Source organism: Carassius auratus, chromosome 28, assembly GCF_003368295.1.
Source record: "Carassius auratus strain Wakin chromosome 28, ASM336829v1, whole genome shotgun sequence".
Taxonomy (NCBI): domain Eukaryota; kingdom Metazoa; phylum Chordata; class Actinopteri; order Cypriniformes; family Cyprinidae; genus Carassius; species Carassius auratus.
In genome coordinates, this window is record NC_039270.1 from 7,487,443 (window position 1) to 7,507,135 (window position 19,693).

Genomic DNA, 19,693 nt, shown 5'->3' on the forward strand with positions numbered 1-19,693 from the left:
GCTAATTTATTCCTTTATCTGAAAGAGTAGAGTTTGGCATTAACAACACCAAGGTCATGGGTTTGATTTATATGCATGAAAGACGACAAAAAACGTAGCAGGATTGGACACCCTTGACATTTTAAAGAGCTGGTTCCAGTTTTTCACCTACCATGTCTTTCTATACAAAAGATTTAAGTGCATGGGGTATGTCTATAATGCACAGTAAATGCAATACATGTCAGCAGTCAAAACTGTACACACCGTACCCTTAAACCTTAAACAAAGACCCTTAAACAAAATCTGTTTTTGCGTAACCAAATGTGATTAAATAAAATGAAACATTTTACTTGTTTCTTGGTTTCTGGTATCCTGTAGCCCCACTTCACATCAAATCTCCTTGTCTAAAATCTTGCATGATGTTTTGGTATGTTCCAATTCACTGTGATTTTGTAATGTCACGTCTCTTTAGCAAAGGTCAAGAACAACTCAAGAAAGAACAGGTTTAGATGGCATTCGGACAAAAACTAGAAGGTTTTGTATTCACTCTGCATTCTTTCAACTCAAGCTGTCCATCACAGACGCAATCGGTGTATCTAACACTAAAGGCAATCTCAGATGTCCAATAAAGCAGACGTGACTCACTGCTTGCACAAGTTACTAAACATATCAGGAAAACCCAAGCAGCTACACTGAATACACACTATTGTAGTAACAGCATGTTTTTGGAAATGGTGTTTGAACAGTGCTAGAAGTTCTGTGATATTCTTAAAGTCAGATAAGAAAGGAATGTTCTGGGATCAGTACAAGCTCTGTGGACGGTGACATAGGAAAATCTTAAAAAAAAAAAAAAAAAGTCAAAAAAAAAAATGCATATAGAAAGAGAACACTTTTGTTTGTTAGTTTAAAACATACCCCATTCACTAAAATGTATTGCACTTGATATGTATAGATGCTTACATTAAATCATCCTTTTATTGGTTGAATTTTCATGTTTATTCCTAAATGTTGCCCATTGACTTCCAGATAATTGCAAAAGCATTACTATAAACAATTTTTCCTTTTCAAACATATTCAACTGGGAATATTCTTCCAAGATGCACGTTACTTCCAACACTTCGATGTGAATACATTTTATTTTTCTTATCTAATAGATTATTTTGAAGAATGGCAAAACAACTACATAAAAAAGCAATATTTCAAACATCATCAAAACGGTATTTTGCAATTGCTGTGATCATACAAACAGGAAACCCCTGTTTGAGAGAAAGCGACGCCGTGTTGATGAATTTGAAAATTCTGAAAGATCTTAAGTAGTTCATTAATTCAACAATCAGTACTGGATAAAAAAAATCATGATTGACATCTAGAGTAGCCAATCACCTTATATCTGCTGTTTTGGAGGGGTTTGAATCCGTAGGAAGGGACTTTGTGGTAATTTCCACAACATCATCTTCGTCATCACTCTCCTCACTGGACACTTGACCTCCGTCTTCCACACGGTTCACACCGTTCAGTTTCACACCGTTCACATGAGCGCACTTAGATGAGCTGATGCTCTCATCTTCATCAAGAAGCTCCTCTCTATTTTCGGGATCCTCCAGATCTTCCTCTTCATCTTGTTGTTGTTGCAGAGATGCCTGCCAGATATCTGCCGTGTCCATCGGTTGCTTGTCTACGATGAAGATGGATTGAGGACTGGTGTCCATCTCTTCATCATCATCCAAGTTCCCACTAGAGAAAGCCAGCAGACCAACAGTAGATTTAATGAACAAACTTTCAAATGAATGGCAAGGAAAGCAAAGCGTTTGTAAAAGAATGCACATAAAAACTGCATTACGTTAAAATATTAAAATACAAAAAGTTATTATTTCAGTTTTACTATATGTTAAACTATGTGTCACATGATCCTTCAGAAATCATTCTAATGTGATGATTTGCTGCTCAAGAAATATTTCTTCTTATTATCTATGTTGAAAAGAGTTGTGCTGCTTCATATTTTTGTGGAAATAGTGCTATAATGTTTTTCAGGATCATTTGATGAATGGAACCGCATTTATTGAAACGGACAACTTGAGCAATTTAATTCATCTTTACTGGATAAAAGTATTTATGTTAAAAAATATGCAGATTATACAAGACTTTCGACTGATCAGACTGCATGTGTATCATTCAGATTTCAGAAACATGTTGCATACTTTGGTTACTAGACTAGCTGAGTTAATAAAAGTGTTCAATTGAAACAATATTGTTCATTTTTTAAACGGTCATAGGAAAAGTGCCAACAAACAGCTCCACACTGCTTTAATACCTTACATACTCCAAAGTGAAGCAAGCCGATGATGACAATAGCAAGGGGAAGTTTAGCAAGATGTTTAATAAGTGAAAGTCAATAAGATGTTTACTGAGTGAATCTTTAAAGCTTAAACGGTGAAGGAAATGTTTAACTTTTGTTAAAAGGGAATCTGGGGGCACTGTATTTATTTAAACCCACTTCCTGAAAGATTGTAATTAAGGGGTGACTTGTGTAATTCTACAGAACTGCCAACAAATACACAACCAGGAAGTTTTGGGAACTTGTTTTTTTTTTTTTTTTTACCTGTCTTTACCACCTGTAATACGCATTTTCTGCCACATGTAATCCAGAAACATTGAGGCCTGCAGGAGACGACCAATCCGCTGCATGTGTCTCTCTACCAATGAGAAAAAAAAATCATATTTATATTGCTATTTTCAATGCAATTGCTAGAAACTCTAAATGTTTGTTTATGCAGATGTTCACCTTCAAAAGATCAATTTGTTCTGTTTATCATGGGTGAACTGCTTTGGAACCCACCTGTGTATGGTATGAGGCCCTCGAGATGGGTACGAGTGCCCTGATACTGCAGGATTTCCTCTGGGCTCAAGTGTGTGAGCAGCACCCGCAGGACGGCCTGGGCGTCCAGACAGCTGCGTGAATTAGTGTTCCACACCACAGAGTATCGCAACACCGACTCTGAACATGAAACACATCACATCACAGTCACACAAACAAGATGAACCTGGTGACCTAACGCAGCATACCAAAACATGAAGACTACCTTTCTGATCCTGACGGAGCTTCAGGAGGGTCTTCTCTAGCTCCTGTACCCCATCCTCCTGCTGACGAATTTCTGTTGAGGATTAAAGAGCATCATCATGATTCACTTGGTTATTCTTGTTTTTTATTTTCATTTTTTTATAATATAAATGTTTTCAGTTGACAAATTACATGTAACGTAAAACATTTCAAAAGTGGTTTTTGTTTTAATTTTGATGATTAGAATTTACAGCTCATTAAAGTTCAAAAATCCAGTGTCTCAATATTAGAAAAAAGAAATTCACAATGGACTTAAAAAAACCTTGATTTCCAAATGAAATGCTAAATTTAATTTAATCTGAAAAGAGGACTTAGGACCACTGAGCAACAGCTTCTGATGAGATTTTTGTTTCAGAAGTGGCTTGGTAGCTCTTTTCCTCAAGACATCTGAGAGTGGTGACTTGATGCACTGACTTCGGCTTTAGTCCACTCCTTGTGAAGCTCTCTCAAGTGTTTGAATCGGCTTTACTTGACAGTTCCTTCCAGTCAACTTTGCATTTAATATGCTTTGATACAGCACTCTGTGAACAGCCAGTAATGACCTTCTGTGACTTTGTGGATTGCCTTCTGGACCACTGCCAAGTTAGCAGGAGATACCCTTCATACTGTAGCGATGGTCATTTAATGAAATTCAAATGTAAACATTATAATATTTTGAGATACTGAATTTTTTACTTTGAAATTAAATTTAAAAAAAACTTCTGAAATGTTTTACTTTCCATTTAATGAATCTAGAATATATGAAAGTTTCACTTTTTGAAATAAGTTACCACATTTGTATTTTTTTTTTTGTATATGCACTTGTATAGTATAGACAAATTTACTATAGATAATCTTAACTCTAACATTTTACTCAATATTTCTGAATTAAAATAAAAGTAGACACTGCAAGAACTGTAATATAAGGGACAAAGACAATTTAAAGCAAACTCAAAAACAGGGTGCACAAAATAAATGTGTGAGTATATAGTATGTAATCCCTTAATAAATAAAATATAGTATCTCTGAAAAAAATTTTTTATGTACATAATTATCATTGATGGATATGAAATGCACAAACTATAGGATGATTCATATATAAATCATTCATAATATACTATTTATCACATTTATTTGTATACGGTTGTGGTCAAAAGTTTACATACCCCTTGCAGAATCTTATCAAAATGAGATGGGTCATAGAAAATGCATGATATTTTTTATTTAGAACATAAGATGTAAAACAATTTACATACAGTCCTCAAAAATAAAACTGTTCAAATGTTTACATATGCTTGAGTAAATATTAAAGAAAGAACTAACAGAAGAAAAAATATATATTTACATGCATTGTGCATAATGATCTTTCTGATTTTGGTTAAAATGATTAACTTTTGTAGATTCTACAAGGCTTACATAAACTTTTGACCACAATTTTGTTTGTGTGTGTTCACAGTATATTTTCTGAGTACATCAGCGTATACAAAAAATAAACTTATAATTATAATTATATTTGGATAATATATAAATGTATGAATTCATAGATTATGTATTCAGAGCAAAAACAGGATTTTTAACACTATGAATAGGTCTATTCATTAGGATTGCTTCATCTCATGACAAATAGTGACAAAATATGGATTTGGCATTTTTGAGGTCTGGCCAGTTAAACCAAAAGAGCTGCGCTGGAATTTCTCAAGGAGTGTCTACAAATGACTGTGGTTAAAATAAATTAATTGTAATACAAGACAACAAGAAATTATTCACCAAACATCATCTTACACAATCGGAAGCCACCATCGGAAATTAGCCAGAATTTACATTACGACATTCAAGAACTAAAGCTCATTCGCTTTTATTCTAAAAATAATCCTGTCAAAAAAAACTAAACAAAAGATTGTCTCAAATTGCAGGTGAGTAAACATCAATGGAGTATAAAAATGTGGTTCTACCTGATTTTATATCTAACAATGAATCAAAGTGCCCACTTAAAATAAATGAGGTTGGAAAATAATGTAAGCATTCTGACTCATTTATGCAGAGAAAAGAAAGAAAAAGTACCTCGGATAACTCGCAATGCAGTGTGCGGCTGATCCAGAGAGATAGCGATTCCCAGAGCCTTCAGATACTTCTTCTCATGAAGTAAATTTGACAGTTCCTGCTGCCTATGAAGACACAAATAAAATCCATAAACACTCAAACTGCATGTTTGTGACATTATGTTCTGGATAAATTCAAAAAGGTTTGTATAAAAAAAAAGGATAGTTCACCCAAAAATCTACATTTAGTCATCATATGTCATATTTACTTTTTTTTTTGAAAGACTATATGTAGATTTTTGGGTCAACTATCCTTTTTTTTATATATAAAAACCTTTTGTAATAAAACATGAACTTCTCAATTCAAATGGATCTGTCTTTCTGAACACTTTGAATAGGTCCATTCATTAGGATTGCAACACCTCAAGACAAACATTTTTGAGGTCTGACCAGTAAACATCATGGAGTATGACTTTATGAAGTGTGAAAGTGTTCATCGAACATATCTTCATTTGTGTTTTGAAGATGAATAAAAGTCTAATGGCTTTGGAACTACATGACAGTGAGTAAATGATGACAGAAATTTCATTTTTGGGTGAACTATGCCTTTAACATTAGAAAATGGCACTAATAATTATTATGACCATAAAAAGTCCAGAGTTCAATCAGTTATCATGTTTATGTTTGATCTATTATCTTTAAAGACTAGCATAGATGTAATCAGATCATGTAAAACTAAATTGCTTTAAGGATTTAATAAACAATGTCGAGATGACAGCTTTTGAAGACAAAATGAGGTGAATGTGTTTTGCTTAGCTTGCTAAAATGATTTGACACGTAGCCTTGTCAGTCTTCAATCACATCTACACGGCTGACTGCATTTGTTAGTTGCATAAAACAATGTGGGCAGTGACATACTTAAGGACTTGGTCTTCTTGTTTGGCCTGCTCCTCTGCCAGCTCCACTTCTGTCACGTCCTAACCAAAAGAGAAAGACAGTGAGAAATGGAAACAAACACCCAGCGAGCATAACCGATGAATATGTATATGAATATGAATAATTAAATGGTTATGTTACACAGACTGGTATTGTTAGCACTAGCACACATTTTTCAACTGCACATCTATCAATGTAATTAGGACTAGAATGAATGCCTAAAGGCAGCATTAAATCATATATGCATATGTATTTAGCATGGATTTATCACCGATTCATGCTGTAATGCACTGGCAGTAAAACATCTGTTATTAACCTGCCGACCTACTTGGCCCAAAAATATGAACTTTTTATGAGTTAATCAGACAACATCTGAATTAATGAATCATAAACATCGCCTACATGTGTGTAAGTGCTGTTGGCTTTATTGCACACAATTTGCACAGCAGAAAGAAAGAAAAATGATTATAATGAAGAGTGCCACAGGGTAAATAATGGTCCTTTTGTCTTGGTAGGAGAATCATCAATGATTGCATGCATCACACGTGCAAGCATGCAGCACAAAACACAGTTTGCTTTGTTTTATTTCACACTCCTGTGTTAGGAAAGTGTGTTTTAGCCCAGTGCTCAGGTGGGATACCTTCCACAGTGTGACGGTGGAGTCGGCTGATCCCGTCACCATCAGCTCGTCTTTGCTGCTGCCGTGCAGAGCCCACACTTTGTCCTGGTGAGCGTCAAATGTTTTCACACACTCGTTTGTTTTTATGGTCCACAACTTCACAAGTCCATCAGAACCACTGAAGAATGACAGAGAAACAGAGCCGGGTCACTAGGGCAAAGCTGTAGTCTATGAACCTCAAGCTCAACTGACGAAAGACTGCAAACATTTCTCATTAAAATGAAAGTGAAAGTTTACATTGATGAACACAGGCCATGTGAACCGACTGAACCACGGTAAAAAAAAAAGAAGGAAATAGATAACCAACCTAGACACTAGTTGAGTTCCTCGACTGACAAATATGACCTTTAGCACAGAGGCATCATGTCCCTCAAACGTCTGCAGAGATAAAACACAGAAATGATGTGAATGTAATATTTAACGGTTTGAACAGAATGGCAATGTTAAAGCGATAGTTCACCCAAATGATTTGCTCACCCTCAAGCCATCCTTGATGTATATGACCTCGTTCTTTCAGATGAATACAAATTATTTAAGAGTTATTATACCGCTCTTCCAAGCTTTATAACGGCAGTGACTGGAGTTTATGAAGCCAAAAAAGTGCATCCATCCATTATAAAAAGTGCTCCACACAGCTCTGAGGTGTTAATAAAGGCCTTCTGATGTGAACCGATGTGTTTGTGTAAGAATAATATCCATATTTAAAACTTTAAAATGTAATCTCTAGCTTCAGTTCGGCTAAGTGTTCAGGAGAGAGTAGCGTCCCAGCGGATGACGCAGGATGAAAGATGAGCAGAAACTCTGGTGAGAAGTGACGAACGAGGAAACGCAAAGCAGAAAACAAAACCCCGGTCACAAATTAGAAGAAGAAAAATGTCAAAGGATTTTCATATAAGCTAAGAGCAGTGCATTTCTTCGCTGTAAACTAAACGTGGTTCTCTAGAAATAACGGTTATAAAGTTTTAAATATGGATATTTTTCTTGCAGAAATGCATCAATTCGCATCAGGAGGCCTTCATTAACCATTTTTTAATGAAGAATGGATGCAATTTTATGGACTTCAAAATGTCAACCACCATTCACTGCCATTATAAAGCTTGGAAGAGCCAGGGCATTCATCTGAAAAAATAAAGTCATATACACCTAGGGTGGCCTTGAGGGTGAGTAAATCAGTTTTCATTTTTGGGTGAGCAATCCCTTTCATTTTCAGCAATTAAAACACAGTTTGGATTCTCATGGTTACTCAGAGTGATGTCAACACAAAATCAAAATGTACCCCCTTTTCTTTCCTGATCCTTGTTCCTGGTCCCCAATGATTCAACAGTGCATTTTACACAAAAAGTAGTTGTCATTTACTCCCTGCCGCTGAAGACGCAGTGGTTTATGTTTGTTTTTGAAGGAAATGCGCCCCCAGTCTACTTAAATGTGTTTATGTTCACGTTAATTATTTGTGATCTAGCCTCACCTCCAGAAGAAGACATTTTAAACAAAAAGTGTTCTATAGACTTGTCATTATATCAACTTGTGGGCAAAAATGGGCATCCGATGATCTCTTTAAGTCATCATGTTTAACAACATAATTCCTGGTGAAAAACTGCATTAACCATAATTCTGCAGACAATCTCCACCAATCAGAGGACTGAAATCACAGCAACCTCTTTAAGGCCCGACCACCAACATGAAACACTACGATCAATGTAGAGGCAGTTCCCTACACTCTCATACTACTTAAATATTTGCAAATATGTGCATATTTTGGGGTTAATGATACAACATGTTGTTTCTATATACAAATTAAATCAACAGTTTTATATTTCTTTTACATTTTTTTAAGTTTTTATTTGCAGTGCTTCATGGGACTGTAGTTTTTTTTCCCCTCTTTAAAACTATGAGTACACAGTCCTCTATCTTTTTGTTTGATTTTCAATTAGTTTGCTTTAAATCAAAGTTAGTAATGTTATGATTAACCTCTTAGCTTGATGAAAAAACTGAATAGGAAAAATACTAGATAACACTTTAGTATAGGGACCAATTCTCACTATTAATTATTTTATTTGCATATAAGCAAGACAATCCTCAACATATTGGTGGTTTATTAGTAGTTATAAAGCACATTTGCTCCATCCCTAATCCTAAACACCTAAACTTAACAAATTAGTAATTTATTAAGGCAAAAGTCAAAGTTAATGGTTTGTTAGTGATGAGAATTGGACCTTAAATAATGTGTGACCAAATATCTAGAATTCATATCTGAAAGTTATCTAAACAGCTCTTTAAACATGAACGTGTAACTCACCTTGAGGCAGCTGAAGTCTTGAATGCTCCAGATTTTGATGGAGCCGTCCGCTGAAGCCGTGGCCAGGACCTGGTCCACAGGAGAGAACTGAACACACCAAATACCTCGACTATGACCCCTGAAGACACCTAACAGACTCATGTCCGCCAGTGACCAGAGTTTAGCCGTGCGGTCCTGAGAGCCAGAGGCCAGCAGCTTGTCATTGGGAGAGATGGACACGCTGTTCACATCCTACAGGAATGTTCGAGGAAGAGACGGGCAACAGAAGAAAAATAAAATGAGATTTAAGGAAAACCGGGGGGTGATGGATTAGAAATAGTGACACTAGTAACATAACTTCATTTGTGTTCCACTATAAAATACTACAATGCGGTGACGATGTTTGTCATACTGGATGTACGGACTGAGGTAATAATCAAACGCATTCGCCTAAACATTGAGAAGTATGATTCATTTAAGAAAGGCTTTATTATTATTTTGTTTAAAGAAAGGATTTCTTTGACACATTCAATTGATCAAAAGACACAGTAAAGGCGTATAATGTTTATAAAGGATTCTATTTCAAATAAATGATTTTTTGGGGGAGGGAAATCAGCATATAATTTCTGACTGATTTCTGAAGGATCAAGTGATGCTGAAGACTGGAGAAATGCTGCTGAAAATTCAGCTTTGCATCACGGGAATAAATTCACATTTTAAAATACATTCGAACAGAAAGCAGTCATTTTAAATAGTAATACTTTTTCACAATATTATTACAGTTTCACTGTATTTTTGATCAAATTATTGCAGCCTTGCTGAGCACAAGTCACTTTTTTTCAAAAGCATTCAACAAATCTTACCAACACACGCACACAGATTTTTTTAAAGAAGCTTAACTGTACTCTAACATCTCTCACAACACTGGACAACACTGTTTAGGTCTAGCTATCCCCAAAAGATGAATTATGCTTACATATATTCCTAAACACTGTTTTGACGCAATGGGCACACAAGAAAACATCAAAGACAATGGAAGGCTGAAAAACTAAAGCAACAGAACGTGCTCAAGAGCATGGTTTCTGCCGTCAAAGCCATTTCTGCAACCAGATAAACATGTTTCGTTGAACATTTCGTACGTGACAGGGGTAGAGACCCACCTTGTCGTGAGCTTTCTCTGTGAGTCGTGCCGTCATCAAGAAGGGTTCACATCCCACGTCAGGAAGAGGGTCAGGCAGATCCCACACCTTCATAGTACAGTCCTGACTGCCCGACACCAGGAACACTTTCTTTAACCTGCGCACAGCAACAGACTCATTGTGTTACTAGTTAACAGGTTTCACTAAAACCAGTAAAAAAAACTACAACAAACAGTTCACAAAATAATAAATGTTACATGCTACTGTTAGTCACTATATTTCCCATTTTTACTAGTGGAATTATTCGTTTTTGTTTTGTATATTTGTGATATTCATTAATTAAATCTAATTCATATCACCCTTTCAAATTTAAAGTCAAACTGAAACATTCACTGAAACAAAATGAAATAATTACACTATTTTAGCCTCCTGCCAATGCAACATTTCAATTTTGTAGTTGAACTTTGTTTTAAAAGCTAAAACTGAAATAAAATAATACAAACTGTATGGATGTAAAAAAAAAAAAAAAAAAAAAAAAAAGGGGTAAAAAAAAAAAAAAGACAAACAAACATTTCATTGAAAATATAAAAACTAAAATAGTTGAAAATCATAAAAACTAGAACAGGATCTCAAAGCTAAAATAACACTGGAACAGTACGAGGGAAATGTTGTGCTTCTGTGAGCAGTTTTTAAGTTCACATAATATAAAGTGACAAAGTGATTAAGTAACTTTACAAACCAGTAAACTATTATAAAATCAAAGGTGTTGTAGATTAGCCAGAAAGTGCTCCATAGCTTTGTCAACTATATTAGAATAGGTTCTTATGATCAGAAATGTCACAGTTACTGATCTAAATGTGACCGTGTTTTCAGTTTAGCAGAAAGTGTATCAATCCTTCAGGAAACAGGGACTTTTCTAGGAGTTTGAGGACAGGGCTAGAGTTTAATCACACACTGCAGGTGCTGAACTTCTATTGCTTGTCTAACTGCTATTCGTAAGGGCGATCAGACCTGGAGCAGACGACGGAGCCCACGGCGTTGGAGTGACCGCTGCCCTGGGCCACGCAGTGCACTCGGCCACTCTTCAGGTCCATCTTCCACAGCCGCAGGGACTTGTCCTGGACAAAACATTACATAAACCTCATCTTTCCAAATGTGGGCGAAGCTCTACATTAACAGGCTGATGTTTTGAATGGCGTGCTCAAAAGAAAAAAAGTGAAAGAATCACCTTTGCACAGCTTGCAAACATGGAACCTTTCCGAAAGACATCGACTGATAAGATGGTATCTGCAGACAGATGATCAGAGGAGATTGTCAGAGCACAATGTCAACAAGGCAGACCGATGACAGAAGTGGAATCCAGTCTGACAGACAGTTGTTTTTCTACAGGACCGTAGTGAGAAAACTAATGTGTTTTACCTGCCTGGGATGTAAGGCTGCAAATAAAAATGGCTTTGACAATGGTTCTTTCATTAATGGAAAGAAAAACACAATAAAAGAAGCACACACACACCTATCAGAATTATAAAGAATACTATTTATATGACTTCCTGCCTGAACGTTTCCTCAAAACAATGTGCAAACCAAAGCCTATGTTAAAAAAAATGCTTTTCTGTATTTTTAATAGAATTATCATTATATTTATATAATTGTTATTATATTAGTAAGTTTCTTTTGCTACGTATTTCTGTATTTTTTTCTAAATATACATTTAGTTGATTTTATTTATGTTTTAGTGTTGGCATTAGAGCAATTAAAATGATTTTACATTTTATTAAGATTAGGTTTTCTTTTTTTTCCCCTTTAAATTAAATATTCATATTTTATTTCATTTCAACTTTGTTTCACTTGCACAAAATTATACGGTATTGTTTTAGTTAACAATAAGAACACTACACCTTTTTTTTAAATCTTATTGAAGAACAAATGTGATAAAAATGAATATTTTAGTCTAGCATTTACACTGTCACAGTGACAAACGTTTTTTGTTTTAATCAAGTGTTATTTCAGATAGTACTTTTTATTAATATTTTAGATCATTTATTTAATTAATATTTTTAATTATTAAATTAATATTTTAAAACTAGTTATTTTATATCTTCTTTAGTTAAACATTTTAGCAATTTAGTTGTTTGTCAAGTTTTTGCTTTTTTTATTCTATACAGTAACCGCTCATTTATATTTCATTTATATTATAATAATATAATAAATATATAATAAATCATTTTAATTATTTTAAACTAAATGAACATGAGAAGTGTTGCCTTGGCATCTAGTGAAATAAAATAATGTTTCTTTTAAGTAAAAGTTTTTAATTTTATTTTTTCTTTTCATTTTCAGAGTTCATTATAATAACCCTGGTTCTATTCTAGTTTTGGTTCGCTTGAGTCATGCAAGTGTTTTCTAATGATCTTTGTTCATTACAGCCAAACTTAACTCAATCTGCTGTAGGTTTCTCTGCAGGATATTTGAGTTAGAAGCACACAGTAGTATATACTGCAGTATGTAGTAAGCGTCCCATGTGCACAGAGCTGCCTCCCTCTAGTGGCTCCCTCACCTGTGTGTCCGTACAGGATCTGACAGCTGTTAGTGGCCAACTCAAACACCTTCAGCTGAGAGCTGTTAGTGGCCACCACTAGATGTGTGTCATCCTTCCCCAGGAACTTCACGTCCAGGATATCATCATTGTAGCCGACAAACTTCATAAGAAGAGAAAAACAATCCCAGTGGCACCAGGTTCTGATACGTATGAAGTTCAGGAGGCATCTACAGTGGGACTGTGAGGCTCACCTGCTGCTGAACAGTGAGAGCGGGCATCTGATAGATGAGGATGTTGTGCTCTGCGGTGACAGTGACCAGTCTGTTGGACCGTGGCATGGGCAGAAGATGCATCAGACTGCGCGGGTCTAAATCGGCCTCCTCCGTGTCGAGAGCCGGAGCATCAGGCAGCGTCTGAGTGAACACGCAGCGAGCCGAGCTGGAGTCCCACACTCGAAGAACACCTGCGCAAAACAGCTAAACACTCAGGGCCAGGCACACAGTATTCAACACATGCGGCGCAAAGAGCCACCAAACAGCACCAAAATCAGTTTTCATGAATGAAGGACTTAATTATTATTATTTATTTTTTTTAATGGGTTTGTATTCATTGTTGTATTATTTATTTTGAGAAAAATTAAGTTTTTATAAGAATTACTATTATTTATTTATTTTTAACCATTGGCCGAATCATTCATCCAAACATTTTTATTTAGTTTTATTAAAACAACACCCAAAAAGCTTTTAAACTACATGCAGCAATAAACACATTAAATCAAGCTTTTTCAATGCTACATGTGAATTTAGGCATTGCAGTGTTACGTACATTATGAAAAGATCATTTGAGATTTATATTTAACAGTTTTAATAAATTAATAGTGTTTTTAAAGCTTGGGTTTAAGAGAGCATTAGATGACGGCAAATGTCTAAATGTAAAAATTAACTATTCAATATAAATACAAATTAACATAGGTCAAAAACCAATATCGTACTACTATTTTGTACCTTTTTGGGGGGGGGGGGGGCTGTGATTTGAGGTGGTTTGTAAAAAAAAAAAATTTGCACACTTCCTAGTTATTATAGATAATTAAACTGAATCTTAAACAATGAAAATCTATGAAACCAAAAATAGACATCCATTCCACAAAAAAGTAAAGATAAATATTACATGAAATCTTGCTTTGGTAACTAGCTTAAATAAACAAGTTAATGGAATTTATTTATTTATATTTAATTGAAAAACTAAAACTAAAACTGAAACATTAGAAACAAATGAAACAGAATTATATATATAGAAAAAAAAAAGACAAAAGCACATAATAAATATGAATATAATATAGCGCATAAATAATACTGTTACTGCCCCAACAATGGGTTTTTACACCTGATTGGTCCATGCTTTTATGAGTTTACATTATAGCATTTTATATTAAACTGGGTTTACCTTTACTGCCAGCCGTGACGAAGTGTAAGTCTTCGCCCTTCACACCCATCTGAGAGTAATCGCTGTTCCCAGGGAGAAGAACAACACCTTCCACAGCCTGAGCATCCACAAATAAGAGAAGCCCATGTCAAATAACAAGGCTGTATTTCCAGACTGATCTGCTTGTTCAGATATGAAACACAGATGATAGTTAGTGCACAGCTCATGGGTCACAGTCACAGTCTGACCTCATAGACGGGAACAGTCCTCTTAACGGCCGCCTTCTTCAGGTCCCAAACCGAGCAGATTTTGTCCCGGCCAGAACTGAAAATGAAGACAGCTCTGTTAAAATGGACTTTTACATGGAGAAAACAACATTTTTTTTCCTGCTGTTTTTACCTGATTAGAGTTTGGCCATCAGGAGAGAAGGCCAGCGATGTGACGGCACTGTAGTGGCTCTCCAAAACACAGATACACCTGCTGGTCCGCAGGTCCCAGATCCGGATCCCACAGTCCGCAGAAGAAGAGAAGAGCTGCAGTCTGCTGATGTCTGGATGAAACTCAACCAAACTGGAAGACAGATGGCATATCAACCAGCGGGGTCTGAGAGAAGACCTCAAACCAGAACTTGGATGGTTTTTTCCAGTGCTTACTGTACAACGCCAGAGGATCCTTTCAGATTGTGTGTGCAGTACTGCTTCACGACATCCCACAGCTTGATGGTGCCATCACAACCACCTAGAAACGCAACAAATCATGGTGAAAAAGAAGCAGGCTTAATCATTTTGAATGTGTACTAATCTGAACAGCAATTAAAACAAATGTACTTACAGATAATATAATACTAATGAAATAAACAAGCCATTTAAGTGCACTTAACAAGACACTTTCAAACTTCTTAACATACATTTAAGTGCACTTTGTAATAATGCTGAACTGAAAGTTTGACTTAAAATCACTTTGTTTTCAAATCTTTTGCCCTGCATTGAAGACGTACATGCAAAATACTTGATGATCATTTTAACTGTAGTGTGTATTCGAGATAGCACTTGTGACCCAGGACCACAAAAACAGTCATAAGGGTCAGTTTTTCGAAATTGAGATTTATACTTCATTATCTGAAAAGCTTTCCGTTGATGTATGGTTTATTATGATAGGAAAACATTTGGCTGATATACAACTATTTGAAAATCTGAGGGGTGCAAGAACAAAAATCTGAATATTGAGAAAATCGCCTTTAAAGTGGTCCAAATGAAGTTCTTAGCAATGCATATCACTAATCAAAAATGAAGTTTTGATATATTTACAGTAGGGAATTTACAAAATATCTTCAAGGAACATGATTTTTATTTATTATACTAATGATTTTTGGCATAAAAGAAAAATCAATAATTTTCGCCCACACAACGTATTTTTGGCAACTGCTACAAATATACCCCAGAGACTTAAGACTGCTTTTGTGGTCCAGGGTCACATATATACAGTAGTTAATATATTTACTAAATTGCTCTTTATCATTATAAATGTGTAATTACAAATACAATCAAATACATAACTTCAATAAAAATTACATTAAAGCATTTTTCACTTGATCATAAATGCTAGTCTGCACATTCAGCAGTACACTTTAAACAGATTTAAAAGTAGTACGTATAAACAAAAGTCCTACTTAAATGGGCCAATAAAAACACTCTGAAGTTCAGCACATTGCACTTTACAAATATTCTAACATTTAATTAAGTGTCTGTAACTTTACAATAAGTTGCATTTATACAATAGGTTTTTCACAAAGATACATATCGCCCTACTAAGATATGTCTGACACTAAAACTGTTGTTTAGCGTTATTCATTGTTAGTCATAGTGGAGTCTGACCTGTAGCCAGCAGGGTGGAGGTGCAGTCGAAGGTCATGCTGGCCACAGGCACATTATGGATGGCCCTCCACGACCGAGTGCACTTCTCCTGCTTCCAGTCCCACTGCTTCAGGAGCAGAGCCCTGCTGGCGGTCACCAGCACCTGCAGAGGAACAGCAGAAACACTCTCAGTCTGGAGTCATGCTGAAGCAGCAGACAGGCACTGAACCAAGCTGGCCTCACCTCATCATCAGGACTGAGAGAGAACGAGGTGATGTCCTCTTGATCATCCTGCAAAAGAGAAAGAAACGGGAGAAATACAGGCGACTGAGTCATGCCATGTTTCAGATAGGAGCGCTTCTTCGGTTTTAGGCAATTTTGCATCCCAGGGGTTGATTTTATTTATTTATTTTTATTTATTTATTTATTAAACTAAGTAGTTAACCTCTGTTATTTTTGTTTACATAAAGGTCACAAATAAAGCTTGATACCAACACTTAATCAAAAGGTTTTAACCTTATCTCAGACCCAGACGCAATATTAGTTCATTTAAAGCAAGAAACTAAAGGTGAATATCTTCCCCTGTTTATTAAATCACAATACATGAAGAAAACCGTTTTGTACCACACGTTTCCTGAAACTATATGTTTTAATATACGTAAGTAAGGCCATTTCTACTTAATTCACTTGTTTGCATAGATTTCCAGAATGGAAATCTGATCATCTGATAAAGCTTGGTTCGAAGTTCTTGTTTCATTTCGTTGACAAATCAGCCTTTATGGAGGAGATTTGGGGATTTGATCTCTTTTTGTCAGCCATAAAAAATAATAATAATAATAATAATAAAAATAAAATAAAAATCTACCATTTGTAATACTACACTTGATTTTTTTCCCACTAACTATTAATAACACAGTCATTAAAAATTGCACTTAAATTGCCTTTTATTTCATAAATCTGCTGATGCAAAAAGACAAAGTTTAATCAAAAAAACACCTAAAATTGTATTTCAGATGTTTTCTTTCCACTAGTCTAAAAAAGAAGTCGTTTTATGGAAGGAAATTCAAAAAATTCATAAATAACTGTAATATGTCACAATTTTATTTGTTCATTTATTGAAAAAGGCAAAGTCCTACTGTGATGGGTGTGTTAATTGTTTTTAGGCAAACTAAATAAACAGAAAGGGGTTTTAAGGGAGTGATTAGCTGTCCATAGTTGAAGAAACACACATATGAATCAAAACTGTAAGACACTGACCTGCTCGATGCTATGGATAATTTTTCCTGTGTTGATCTGTAAAATGTTGACTCTTGGACCACATGTGCAAAATATGTACTGCTCGTCATGACTTATCTGGATGGAGAAACAAAAGGAGTAAAATAACAGCTGTAATTCAGGGACTAATGATATGATTTTCAATTAATAACGTTACTAAATTATGAACTTACCTGCACTTTACCTCCCTTATAGAACGGTTCTATTTTGCTGGAGACTGCATAACTATAAAAACAGACGAGATGATCACTCACTTGTTGTCAAATAAGGTAGCTAACAGTAATCTTAACTAGTCACTGTGAGATCTACACATTTCAAAGAATCTTTCTCACGGAGAAATAGAAGAAAACTCCACTTACTTTGATTTAAACGGCAGCGTGTTTCCAGCCATGTTTACCCACGAAGTTTTCAACTTCTCGCGAACAATACAGTATTTATTAAACGCATAAGTATTACTTCATATGCCCCTTTATTTTACACGCATGGTGCATGTGTTCATGCCCGTGTCGCGCAAATATGACGTCAACACTCAAACTCACGCTCCAGTGTCAAACAAACGGATGCCAAACAAAAATATACTCGTATAATAATAATAATAATAATAATAATAATAATAATAATAATAATAATAATAATAATAGTTGTATAAATGATACAATGTAATAATATTACATTATAATTCTTTAGCAAAGGAATTTAGGTTGGGGGCTGTTTATATTTTTCAAGTGAACACTCGAAATACATTATTTAGGTAGTACTTTCAAATACTTAACACGTTAATACATTAACTTACATTAAATAATCGAACCTTATTGCAAAGTGTTACAATTATTTGTTAATTATCATTTAGTTTTCCATGTGTAACTGATGTGAGAAAACAGATGTTTTCCTGCCTTATTAAAGGGATAGTTAACCCAAAAGGAAAATTCTGCCATCATTTACTCACCCAAAAGAAGACCGATGACGGTAGCCATTGACTTACATAGTGTGGGGAGGAAATTAGGTTCTGCGTGTGTGTGTGTGTGTGGGGGGGGGGGGGGGGGGTGGGGGGGGGGGACTTTGTAATGACAACTGTCTATTGTTTGATCTTTTTGGATTTTTGAACTCAACAGCCTTTTCCCGAAAGGGATGAATGAAGAGATAAACTATTCATGTTTTCTGTAAATGCCTTTATTCTTTTTAGAGACAAATATTGTTAACTTTTCTATTAAAAGAATTGTGTTTTTACTTGTCTGGGTCTGGGCTGAAGGCCCTCCCTTTGCACCTGTTACTTATTTCCTGATTATCTATCGGGTATTAATTGACTGCATGTCTGTTGTTGATTCATTATGAGCATTGAGAATAGCTGGATGGCTGAAACCTCTGCTCTTGCTCTAATAAAATGACTGATTCTTTTTGTTAAAGACTTTGTCTTTGTCTACAGTCTCTTCTACATTTTACTGGTTTTCACGCACCTGTACTTAGCTATAACATGAGCGCAACAATATTCCCTTGTCCTATTGTTTGATTACCCACATTCTTCAAAATATCTCTGTTGTGTTCCACAGAGGGTGAACTGTCTGTTTAAATAAAACAATTCCTAATAATCTCACAAGCCGTTCTCAGCATGTTTATATTGTATGTTCCTGTAATTGCAGTTTGATCCCACCATCATAATGTTCGTGGTGGGACCTGATGGGCAGTTTCTTGAGTATGGAAAATGAGTGAAATGGCATTGTTTCAGCACGTAAGAGCATTATTTCTGTCTCAGAATACCTGGTAAATTTTTCTTTTGTGAAATGGGTTATATTTATTTGAAGATTCTGTTTTAAGAAATCAAAGACTTTTGCAGCATTCCCCATTTCTTTACAGTCCAACATTTTTTGACCCTTGTTTTTAGTTTCAGCGAACAACAATGCCATTCAAAAGAATTAAACTTAAATTGTACTGAAAATTGTTCTGATTTAGATTTTTCTGGTAACACATCACATCACAACTTTACACCAATACATTCAATTCATAAATTCATGATTTATTTTTGTAAATTCAATAAATCAAATTCATTATGAAGGTGAAGACTTTCTGTACACCAATTCTTACCTGCACGGGAGACACAAGTTGATACGATGTAGTTTTATGTAAATGATTTAGAAAAGCTGTATGTAATTGTTGAGGTTTCCTATTGCTTCATAGGGGAAACATCAAGTAAAAACAACTGATAAAGTGATATTTATAAAATATTTAATTTTCAGTATGATTTAATTAATTTATATGATCACAGTGCATATGATAAATAGAAAAATCCATTCTGGTCTGTGCTGAAGTGAGTGAGTGTGTCAGATGTGTTGAGTGTGTGTTGTGTGAGGTGGGCGGGTTTTTTTCTTTACTGTCTTTAAGTCTCTCTCTCTGATCTGATCTCAGCATTATTCTTCAGCACTGCTCATCTTCACACATCAACACCAAATCAAACGATGATCACAA

At 35.2% G+C, this 19,693-nt stretch overlaps 1 protein-coding gene across 1 annotated transcript; it reads right to left on the bottom strand.

Moving 5' to 3' along the window:
• Positions 1–924: 924 nt before the first annotated feature.
• Positions 925–17,755, bottom strand: LOC113046629 (transducin beta-like protein 3). The gene is made up of 23 exons (XM_026207486.1): positions 17,593–17,755; positions 17,407–17,458; positions 17,216–17,311; positions 16,202–16,249; positions 15,980–16,121; positions 14,759–14,843; positions 14,505–14,675; positions 14,354–14,429; positions 14,127–14,223; positions 12,935–13,146; positions 12,702–12,843; positions 11,373–11,431; positions 11,156–11,262; positions 10,166–10,301; positions 9,027–9,257; positions 7,038–7,108; positions 6,692–6,848; positions 6,034–6,092; positions 5,138–5,241; positions 3,060–3,131; positions 2,816–2,974; positions 2,579–2,672; positions 925–1,713 (listed from the first exon to the last, which is right to left on the bottom strand). The coding sequence occupies exons 1-23, from the start codon at positions 17,622–17,624 to the stop codon at positions 1,359–1,361; spliced, it is 2,757 nt and encodes a 918-aa protein (XP_026063271.1). The 5' UTR covers positions 17,625–17,755; the 3' UTR covers positions 925–1,358.
• Between the last annotated feature and the right edge of the window lie 1,938 nt (positions 17,756–19,693).